This window comes from Hesperophylax consimilis, chromosome 28 (genome assembly GCF_061612785.1).
Source record: "Hesperophylax consimilis isolate HC1 chromosome 28, BYU_Hcon_1.0, whole genome shotgun sequence".
NCBI classification, from domain to species: domain Eukaryota; kingdom Metazoa; phylum Arthropoda; class Insecta; order Trichoptera; family Limnephilidae; genus Hesperophylax; species Hesperophylax consimilis.
Genome location: NC_142863.1, coordinates 4,858,279 through 4,870,464, shown reverse-complemented (window position 1 = coordinate 4,870,464; position 12,186 = coordinate 4,858,279). Strand labels below are relative to the sequence as shown.

The 12,186-nt window shown below is 36.0% G+C and overlaps 1 protein-coding gene across 2 annotated transcripts in view; it reads right to left on the bottom strand.

The window, feature by feature from the left end:
- slmb (beta-transducin repeat containing E3 ubiquitin protein ligase slmb) overlaps positions 1 to 9,421 on the bottom strand; it is a 35,627-nt gene extending 26,206 nt beyond the window's left edge. For both annotated transcript variants that reach the window (XM_089648773.1, XM_089648774.1), the window contains exon 1: positions 9,269 to 9,421. In XM_089648773.1, coding sequence (XP_089504899.1) covers positions 9,269 to 9,322 — 54 coding nt within the window. In that variant the 5' untranslated portion in view covers positions 9,323 to 9,421. The remainder of the gene's footprint in view (positions 1 to 9,268) is intronic.
- Between the last annotated feature and the right edge of the window lie 2,765 nt (positions 9,422 to 12,186).

Below are 12,186 nucleotides of genomic sequence, written 5' to 3'. Positions count from 1 at the left end.
GGACTGCTAACTTCGCTACCTCTATTTCCATTATGCATGATTAAACTCAAGAGTTTAAGTTTAATTAAAAGCAAGTCAAATGCGCGGACCACAACGGTCAACAGTGTTGTGGTCCACGCACTTGCATTGCACAACCACAACTCCACACTAATGACCAAATACAAAATAAAGCATCGTGCAATAGAGTTGAATAACTTGTGTTCTCAATGTATAGGGTTTTCCAATAAGAGGTGTTATTTTGATATTCAATCGTAAAAGATCAATGGTTTCGTTGCTTGTGTGGCACGTAGCGCCGTCTTGTTGAAAGTAAACGTTGTCCAGATCAATACCATCCAATTCCCGCCATAAAAAATCACTAATCATCTCTCGATAGCGCAATCCATTCACCGTAACTGTTGCTCCAGCCTCATTTTAGAAAAAGTAAGGTCCAGTGACTCCGCCGGACCATAAACTGCACCAAACAGTCACACGTTGAGGATAGAGAGACTTTTCATCAATAACTCTTGGGTTTTCCGAGCCCCAGATGCGACAATTTTGCTTGTTGACGTGGAAATGGGCTTCATCACTCAAGATGATTTGCATTTGATTCACTCAAGTGAATTTTAATAATTTCAATGCGTTGTTGAAGCGTGTATCGTTCCATTTTTATTAATGGCGTAGTTTCTACTTGTCAAATGTCAAAAAATGACAGCTTCAAAAGTAACATCTACCAAAATAGCGGGCTATTCAAAAATAACACCTCTTATTGGAAAACCCTGTATTTATTTTGTGCTGGCATCCCCATAATGCTAATGTAAATTTATCCTTGTCAAACTGTAAATTACTAATAGAACCACGTTTCAGAAGTTTGTTCTCATAACACGAGGTTAATAACATTTAATTTTATCAATATCTAACTTTAACGACATATAAATTGATTAATAAGTATTCTAATTAATATTAATTACAAGGCTGTAAAATGAGTTGCTTTATTTATATTTTTAAATGCATACCGAGACTAGACGGAGAAATTGAAAAATATCTTGTGGATGGGAGTCAAAGTACCAGTTCAATATCTTTATATGGCTCAGAGAGTCAACTCAATGAACGAGAGCCGTGAGCTCAGAGTTCATACTATAATAATAACATGGCATTTATATAGCGCAGTTTAGTGTCATTTCACTTCAAGTGCGCTTAACCACTCGGAACATTAGAACGTCAAAAGACGTAAATATGATAATAGCGGTCAAGACATTAGTACGTCTTTTCACGTAAACGCGCGAGATTTTACAAAAATCGATTTATTTCCATCACTAGTATACGGATTGCCATGATTTAAAAAACAGAGTATCGATAATGAATAACGCTACGCGTCTGCATTCAAGAATATCTATGGAATTTCGAGGTGCATTATCTAAGTCGATTGGACTTGTCATCTTGTTCGTTCATAATTTATTGCGTTTTTAAATAATTTATTAAAAATATTTTAGTTTGGACGGTTAATATTTTGAGGTGACTAATAGTTTTTAATTATATTTCTTCAATATATAAAGTGTTATTTCTTTATGATACTCAGAAAATAGTACATTTTTCACAGCTTTGAAATAATGGTCAGCGATTTTTACATATTTTTGACGTTTTCAGAAAATGTATATTTAGAAACGCAAATATTTACGTATAACAAAACAATACGATAGTGAATTTCATAATCTTTCCAAAACATTTTTTAGAATGAGGCTACGTTTCCCAAAACGCGAGTTATGAAGCTTTTAACAAAACTCGTGAATAACACAAAAATTTTCGCGTTTTGACAGTTCGCAAAGGAACACAAAGTAAATAAAAGTCCTTTTCTGAGAGGTTAACTACAACAAGCTTAAAAATGGTAATTCAGTATTAGTGGTTCTTAAAATTATTCCTACAGTGTGCCTTACCCAATACAGATCTAATATCATAACACTAAATATACTGTTTATACAAAGTGATGACAAAATTTAGAATAACAATAACAGCAGGACAGGACAAAACAAGAATATTAAAACTAAAACATAATATAAAACAGGAGGCACAGGTTTGTGCACAGAAATGAGAATTTTCTGAGACATTTTAAAAAGGTACAATAAGGAGACAACCGAATCCAAACAATTACAGGAAGTTTTAGAATATGGCTTATTATAAAATATTGAAAAGAAGTTAAGATTTATGAATGGTAAGATTTTTTAAATAATTTTGTTTTTAAAGCCCGTTTAAATTCAGCCAAATTCTGGAGATTAGTAAGAGCTGAGGGAAGTCTATTCCAGATGAGTGGGCCTGTTGCACGAAAAGAACGACCATAGTAAACGGCCCAATTTGACCTAGAAAGTTCGATTACTAAAATCTACAGCGCCCTTGAGGTGATTTTGCACAAAAACGGCGCTATTCAAGTCATCCAATTATTATTATTATTATCTAGATCTGCTGACCTTAGAGTAAGCTGTCTATTGCAGAATGAAATTTCATTGTCCTACATGGTGGTCTAGGAGTCAAAAGGTCTTATAATGTAATTTCATTGTCCTACATGGTGGTCTAGGAGTCAAAAGGTCTTATAATGTAATTTCATTGTCCTACATGGTGGTCTAGGAGTTAAAAGGTCTTATAATGTAATTTCATTGTCCTACATGGTGGTCTAGGAGTCAAAAGGTCTTATAATGTAATTTCATTGTCCTACATGGTGGTCTAGGAGTCAAAAGGTCTTATAATGTAATTTCATTGTCCTACATGGTGGTCTAGGAGTCAAAAGGTCTTATAATGTAATTTCATTGTCCTACATGGTGGTCTAGGAGTCAAAAGGTCTTGTAATGTAATTTCATTGTCCTACATGGTGGTCTAGGAGTCAAAAGGTCTTGTAATGTAATTTCATTGTCCTACATGGTGGTCTAGGAGTCAAAAGGTCTTGTAATGTAATTTCATTGTCCTACATGGGGGTCTAGGTGTCAAAAGGTTCGTTGTCCTATATGGGTCTAGGAGTCAAAGGGGTCTTATAATGTAATTAGACAAACTCAGTATTCTTTCTAATCAGTATTGCATAACAACACTAGGAAATATCTAGTCAGTGGCAGGCTATGTAACAAGATGTGCAAAAAATGAATCGCGGTCCACTGGAGCGGATCCAATCAGAGAGAGTGAACTAATCTAAAGCGATTCTAGGAAAATCGGCTTCATATTTGTTTCCCCGATGATACTTGAGGAAGTAAAAGTCAACAACTGTTGGCATTTTGAAGGGAAAGGAAGTCATCTTGAATTATTAAAACGTTTTTTGTTATACCGCACAAGAATTCTAACTGTACGGAGCCAATGGTACTGTGACATCCCCGATTCCGGTATCTTTTTTTTTTATTTTTTTATTTTTTTATTTATTGCACAACAGATAAATTATCCAATTACTGTACAATTCTCAATTTGACAATCTTAACACCTATCAAGATAATTATTATACAAAAAAAACTTTAGGCTATTTAAAGAAGAATTATATATATCTAGTGCTTCTGAGATTTCATTCAATAGCACCATTCCTCTTGTCATGCTATGTTGTGCTAGAATATCTGTTCTTCCGTATGGTATTTTGAATAAGTCGTGTCGACGACTACGGCTGAAGTTTTCGGGCACGTATAAACCATAGCATTCCAAGAGGAACGGGCTATCAATATAGTTATGGATTATGTTAAAACTAAGTAATGCAAGATTTGCATGACGTCTAGTTTCCAAGCTAAATTTTAAATCTTGCGAGGTTAAAGAAGGTGGGGAGGGGAGAGGAAGAACGAGAAACACCAGGCTACTCAGATCTGGTCATTCAAAAATGCTGAAGCAAGATGCGAGTGGAAGAAACTCCCAGTATCACCCTGGTGAAAGACCAACATTCAGAATTCAAATGGCTTTTTGAACCGTTTGGTGACCAGAATTGAATAGTCAAGTACTTCCCCACCTTTCTCTTCACCATCTCCTTCCCTTCCTATCTTCCTTCAGCCTCACAAAACAGCCTCATTTGAGGATGTCAGTCTCACTAGTTCCAGACTCTTGCGCAGTATTAAAATTAGATTAACAAAAGTCTTTTAAAGCATGTACTGTTTGGATTCTAAATGGTGATTTCTCCAGGGCGATACTGTGAGTATCTACCTCTCTGGTAAACATTTCAAGAAGTAAGAATGTATGTTTTGGATAGAGAATACAAATCAAACATTTGCCACAAATTCTTTGGTCATAAATTTGAATTTTTAGTAGTGTCGCAAGGTAAAATTCAAATTCACAAAACACGAAGAGAGCATTTATTTACTACGTCAATAAAAACAAAAAAATCCTAGAAGTGTGATCTTTACAGATTTTAAAAAAAAACAATCTTACAAATTTATGCAAGAAATTTTGACTCCTACGCGCCAGACAGCTGAATGATATAGAGTATCTGTTCAAGATCAGTTCTTGCAATAAAAACCATTAAAAAAATAACAGACTTCAAAAGAAGTATTATGATATAGATTATGGACACGGGAAGGAAGAATATATACACAATGTTGCAACCTAACAAAGATTAACGCTACGTTTTTCTTTTAGATAATGCTTTATTCCATCAGCACCTCCCGGCCTCCATATTTCCATGTGCAATGTGACCTTAGAACGGGGTAGCTCAGTAAGGTTTCACATTCGTTTCCAGTTTACTAATATTAAAATTTTTGATAGATTTCACCCAAAGTGAGGGAAAATTGATTTCGGGCACACGGAAACGTCCACAACACACTTCTATAGGTTTATCTATTCAGTGGTAGAGAAGGACATGGCAATGTTTGTGTACTCTTGCAAAACTAGAGCACATTAGCTAGTCATTATTTTGTATGGTGAATAATTGAGATGTGAATCTTAAAGCGTTACGAGCTAGTGGGACTGCGGAATCCCCAATTGGGGTACGTTGTGAGGCTGGTGGTAGTGGGGAGGGGATGGAGATGGGGGAGAGGAAGGTCTTCGGCCAGGGCGATACTGAAGAGTATTTACCACTTCAATTTATCGACAATGGTGGACCAAAAACACAGATAAATTTTTAAAAGAAAATGTGTTTCCTCCCTCCTACAATGGGTGAATGAGTGAACATGGGTCTTCACTCCTTCCTCTCCTTAAAAATAACCTTCACACAGCATTCCCAAAGATGACATTGGAAAAAAAAAAAAAAACGATTATCAGAATGAGATTATTCAAAATACATTAAATGGCTTTAGCCTTGTTTAGTGACCAGATTTAAATAGCCGGGTACTTCCCCTCCCCAGCCTCACGACGGACCACAATTGGGGACGCCATGTACTCTCAATATCTAACCTCGATACCCTAGAGAAAGATCATCATTCAGAATCAAAACATTGCTTGAAACGGCTTTAGTCGTGTTTAGGGAATATATCTTTAATTGCAAAGTATTTCCCAACTTACTCTTCACAATCTCACATCATTCCCCAAATCGCGATATACAAATATAGACGATGTATTATACTTAGATGAGGAAATGAAAAACTTGGTTCCACATTTTTACCTCCAATTCTCAAAACGCTAAAACGACCGGAAACTGCCGAATCCGATCTTGGCGCATCACATACTAATAGTGGAACAAGTTTCGACAAGATGTTAGTACGCAATAGCGCAATTGTATTTGATAGTCCCGCTGGGAGTTGTGACTTTTGTGCAGTATTCACATAAAAATAAATAGATAAAGTTTACAATCTTAAATCATCACTACTATTTCTTATCATTATCTACAGAATTCATTCTAAGAATTATAAGCAATAATTTGTTTTTGTTATTGATTGAATACAAAAGATGCATAGAAGTGTTTAGATAAATAATTTGTCACTTGTATATTATTAATCATCATTTCAGTAGTTAGTCCCAGCACAAAGAAATATAGATTTTACAATGCTTTACAGGTGGTGATATAGGAACAAACAAACACATCATTTTTTTAAATAAATCGATTATGTATATTCTATCAGTTGTGCTATCGAAATCTGTAGAACTGGCTATAGGAAGGATGAAAGTCGACAGAATCTATACAAACACACATTACTTTGGATTGTTTCTGAAGTCCCGGTAAGACCCAAAACGCATTAAGCACACATAATTACAAAGGCAATTGAAATCTATAGAAAATCTATGAAAATGACTTTATATCACTTTTTAAAGGTGTGTTGAATTGTCATTTTGTCAACCATAGAAATGAGATCCCCGAGACGTAAGGGTGGTAAAAGCATGTTGCACCATGTTACAAATGTTGAGATCTAGAAAGAATGCAAAGTTTAAGAACAATATTAAGAAAGATTAACAAGGTTACAGTGCCCTTGAGGTGATTTTGCACAAAAACCGCGCTATACAAATCATCAAAATATTATTATTTTTATTAAAGGAACGCTTAGATGGTTTGGGCATATGGAGAAGATGAACAGAGAAAGGAGTGTAAGAGAATATTTAATGCAAAAGTGATTGGTAGAAGAAGAAAGGGGTACTACTCAGGAAGGCATGGCACGACCAAGCAAATCAAATATGTACTTGAGTCGAGTCAAGATAAGTGAATACAAAATAGTTTTTTTTGGGTGAAACCGCACAAGAGTTCCAACTGCTGCCAACCGTCTGGAGCCAGTGAGACTGAAGATAGTGGGGAGAGGAAGGAGATGGGGAAGAGACCGTTGGGATAGTACCTGGCTATTCAGATCTGGTCACCAAACACGGCCAAAGCCATTTCAAGCAATGTTTCCATTCTGAAAATGTGGTCTTACCTGGAAAGTGCCACAAAAATACTATATATTATTTTTAAGGCGATGCCATACGTAGTAATGCAAAATCATGTGTTTTTGGTTTGAAAATTTGGTCGCCTAGAAATGTTTCAGATGCTTTAATTAAATACTGCGAGTAGAATACATCTTGGCCTTTGAAATGATCGAGTATTTTTTAGTTAAGTCTTTTTAAAATTCCAGAAAAAAATAATGTATAGGCCTATGAAAACTGCTTTAAAGTTCAAAATTTCCTACTTACGAAGCCATTTTTGGTTATGTTTTTATTGTATAATGTGGGCAAATTAAATTATTTATAAAATGATCGAAAAAAAATTAAATATTTATGCCTGAACATCCACAAAATAAAATAAAAGGCACTTTTTGGCCATGTTTTTTTCTTGCATAAATCAAAACAGGCGGGTGGTGTTAAGAGGGAATTTAAACCTTATCGCCGTCTACGTAAGGGTTGTTATTGATAGCAGCTCAATTTAAAATATTACACGACATAGTGCATCGCCTTAACAAGTAAATTGTGAAATAACACAAATTAATGAAATAAAATTTACTTGCGCACACCAGGATTTGAACTCGCGACATCAGGTTTTCTAGTTGTGAGCCTTACCCCGATCAAAAAGTCAAGAAAATAATAAAAGAGTATATTTGAGAAATTGCATGATTGCGAATGAAGCAAGAATTTGTGCTAAGGTATAGTTGTGGAAGTCCATCTTCTCTGACGATCGCTCCTGAGAAACGTCACAATGGTTAGTTAGGTAGTTTTGTAGACTTTATCTAATAATTTACATTGGTATCCCCAACATCTATAAACATTGGCAACACCACCGACTGCAAATTTAAATGTGTCAAGCTGGATGTATGACTCACAGCTTTGGCATACTTGGAATAAAGGTAACAGTATTATTTTTGTTCATTTACACGGCAGGTAGAGAGCTACTTGTGAATGTCTTTTAGAATACTAATAAGGGTCAAAACCACAGAGAGGTCATTCACATGAATACATTATATAAATAAATAAAAACAACTATGTATACATAGTAGACCTCTCGTCCACAAAAGTATATTACAATTTAACAAATCAAAACCAAAATTTCCTATAAATCATAAGATTTGTAAGTAGGTACTTACTTAATTATAAACCAAATATTTTTATGTAACATTTTTTTTTTAATTTCAAATAAAGAATTATACAATTTGTCCATAGAAATGTCACCATTTCAGTTGAAAATTCTTTTTTAAACTTTCTTCAGGCGGGTAAGTACTGTAATATTGATTATTCCGATTTGACAGCTCTGACAACTCCGGCGGGATAAAAAGAGGATATTTAACAAGGCCACCATCTTCCATCCAACTAGAACCGGAACGTAACAAACAAATTTAAAGACAGATAAAATGCCAAATGGTTCACTACGCTTAATTAACTGGGTAGGTACTGAATACTACACAGTACACAATATTTTTTTAAAGAATGACGAACATTTCCAAGTTACAAGTCACCTGACAATATTTGAAGTTCTCCTAATACCATCATTATCAGGAAAATGTTGCTTAAACAATCATTTCAAATGTTGCTTAAACAATCAGCTTTCAACCACAAGGAAGAGGAAACAAAAATAAATGGATTGCCATTTGTTTTAACTTATAAGAATGTCACACAAGAGTCCGAACTGCCCTAAGTCAATGGGAATATGGGGTTCACAATTGGGGTACGTTGTGTAGGGTGGGGGTAGAGGAAGTTGAGAAGCACCTGGCTATTCAGAACTGGTCACCAAACACGACTAAAACTCTCAATGTGACAAACGATTAATAATCGAAAGGGTACAAATCTGTTAAAATATATCACAGCTTAACTACTCTGTAATCCCGGTTCTGGATCTGGTGTTCGGTGAATAAAGAATGTGAAATTTTGTCAACTGATAGCTGTGCGAATTCCGATTATTGACAAATATGAATGTGTCAAAACAGAAATACAGTACCTAACACGAATTTGCACAAGGCTAAAAGTAAGTTTTCTCTTTTTGGAGGTCGACGAATTTTGCACGGTCCGTGGTCACAAATTGACGTTTAGCCGGAATATAGAAGCCAACCAAAAAACTCAACAAAATATCGAAAAGAGATTATGTTTAAATCCATTTTTCACAGCGATTCTTACGTTGGGAATGTGGAAGAGGGATTTATTCATGTTTATAGCAATTCATCGAACTCAAATACGACAATATTAACGCGATAAAATTGTCGTAAAATCTAGCCTCTGCATTGCAGGCGAAATAACTGTAAAACACTCATTACACTGCACTTATTAATTAAACCATGCGCGTAATTCAACATAGATGTTATAATGTTTGTTTTAATCTCATTTTAGGGCCGCAAAGTAGCACAAAGCCTCGTATTCAAGTAGAAAAGAGGCGAAATGTGTTGTTGAAAAGATGGCGGTGCAAGCGAGAGCCTCTGACACTTTGACAAGCGGATTCACATTTAGTTTAAACAAAGGCAAATACCTGCGAATTACTGTTCACATCTTCTATAGTCTTATCACTTTCCATTTTAATCATTATACTTAATGTATAGAACGCACTAACAACGCGGATAATTCATTTATAAAATGTTTGTGTTCGAGTCCACCTGGAGAAGTTCCCACAGTGACGTCAGCCAGCGGCCCATAAATGAACCACTCACTAGATCAATATCTTCGGGTTTTTAGTACTGAGCCCATGGGTCCTAATGTTTGCCATAGATAAAAGTCTGTAACTGAAAAATATACGTCACTACTACACATACTCACCATCGACTAGGATAGAAACTATAAAAAAGGCGTAACCATAGACAATATAATTCTCATTCGGAGCCAACCCATTGGCTAGCCTAAAATCGGCCAATGACAGCGGCCTATAAACATGCATGAAGTTCGTGACAGCGGCCTATAAACATGCATGAAGTTCGTATTGGAATGTGGAAAATATACGTCACAAGTCACCCATAGAGATTACCGTGTCTTTTTTTCTGACCCACCTTTTTCTCGGAGTTATACCCCCCTGCAGCGGCCATTACGAAAAGACAGGAACTAGCGCCAATGTTGAAAAATATGTAAAGCTTCGCACAATAGTGATTGCACCGATTACATTGTCCCGGCGACTTTGTTGTCGCTGGATCGCTTGAAAATATTTTTCTGGGGTACCGGTTAATTCTGAAGCTGCTTTCAAACTGAAATTTTATTGCTAGAATTTTAGATCAACTTGGCGGATGTAAATATCTCTCAAGCCGAGCTAAATATGTAAATGAAATACCTGCTCTTTCCAGTAACGGATCGCCTAATATTACCAGGAACTTGCTATTTTTGGAGCTGGTTTCAATCAGATTTCATATAAATGTAAACTTTTAGACTCTGCAGAAACGGTCGGTATTTATTTCTATTTATTAAACTTAGAATAGTTCAATTTCGTGTGGTCTAGACGTTCATAGATTCCCATTTCTTAAAAAAACGGATTGCAGTTCGAAGCGAAGGCGTCAGATGAGAATGCTGTCCGTTTTATATCGGTATTTTGGTGGAAAAACTCTGATGACCTTGCGTCATTGTCCATTCAATCCTTCGGCACCTTCGTGCATTACCAGGAAACATGCCAAAGATTTGTCACGGGATAACAGGTCACTCCGATGGTGCATTCTTGTGTAACTAAATCTTGCGAGTTTCTTTAGCAATACTGAAGGAACACTCCTATCATTGGGCACTGGTTCCAAAAATAGTTGGATGAAGAACCGGTTCCATTTCGGTTTCCTGTAGCTGGAATCGCTGCGACAACCAATTTCAGATATCGACCATCTCTACCGTCCAATTATACCAACCTTGATGCTACAGCAGAATGAAAATTACGGGAAACTCTCCTCAAAATTATCCTACATCATGTATAGTGACGTTAGCACTCTCCAGCGGAATGAAGTAGAACTATAAAATTAATCTAGTAAATAATATGACTCATTCTAAACTGTTTCAGACTTTCTATTCCAACATGCTCAAACATGCTTCAATTTTTTGATTTTTGATAATGTGCGAAGCTTCCAATTTTTATTGAGAAATTTTCGGTAGATTGTTCATCTTTTGTACAATAGATTCTTCGAAGGTACTTCGAAACTTCGAACCTACCACCATAATAATATTGTAGGATGAATAATTTTTAAAAATATTTAAAAAATCTTAAATTACTGAAAGGGTACCTTTTTGTAACACATCAAAAATAGATCAGAGACAAATTAATTTTACAATTTACAGGACTAATACTATTTATTGGAATGCCCTTTCCCACTCTGTCGTGTTTTATTTTATTTATTTGAATACCGTATAAGAGTCCCAACTGCTCGCTACCATCCGGAGCCGGTGGGACTATGGCATCCCCAATAGGGGGGTATGTTGCAAGGCTGAAGGTAGTGGGGACGAAAATAAGGTGGGGGAGTACCTGGCTATTCAGACCAAACACGGCTAAAGCCATTTCAAGCAACGTTTCAATTCCGAATGGTGGTCTTACATCAAGGCGTTACTGAGAGTATCTTTCACTCTGGAACTTGCGGCGAGTATAATATATATAGTTTTTGAAATATCACAAAAAATCATCAAATAAAATTTACTTGCAACCACAGAGGCGGTCAAAGTAAGTATGTGTGTAGAAAAAACACAGTGTCTTCTTTAACACTCTCAAACTTGTTATTCGACAAGAAAATTCCAGTGAAATTTAAAAACCCTCACTTTTAATCATAGGTATTGAAAACTATTCAAATTCAAACAATGTACATATAAGTGGAATTCTTGGAAACTCTGAAGGCCCTAAGAAATGTTTCATTAAGCCCAGGGTAATTTATTATCCCGACTGTCGCCTTTTATTGCGGGCACAATGCACCACTAACACAATCACCAGGAACAAAATTACATGGAGATGAATGATAGAATTTTCGAACTTCACAGCGGTGCTGCCAAGGTCTGTTATCTATGTGATGATACTGTGTCAGCGCTTAATTAGCAGCAGACACACACCTGGACGGATGATGAACCTCGTGCTGGCACTGTTGGTGGACGCGGTGGACTCTCTCGCTGCAGCAGCTGGTCCAGTTTCCTCACCACCTAGGATTCTTGCTGCAGAGTCTCCATCTTCTATCTTCGTATCACCTGTTTCTGTACTTCATTTTATTTAACTTAATTTCACTTATTTTCGTAATATTTATATTTTTGTAATTCCTGCATCAACTGTAAAGCGCCCCTGAGGTGATATCTCACAAAAATGGCGCTATACAAATTGTCCAATAAATAAATAGTAAAGTTGCTGTCCCTTTCTTGCTAAAAACAAAAATCAGGTGTAAACAAGACAAAAGGCTGTTTTCACAGTGACATCACCGTCAGACATAATATGCACCAATACACACAATACTAAGT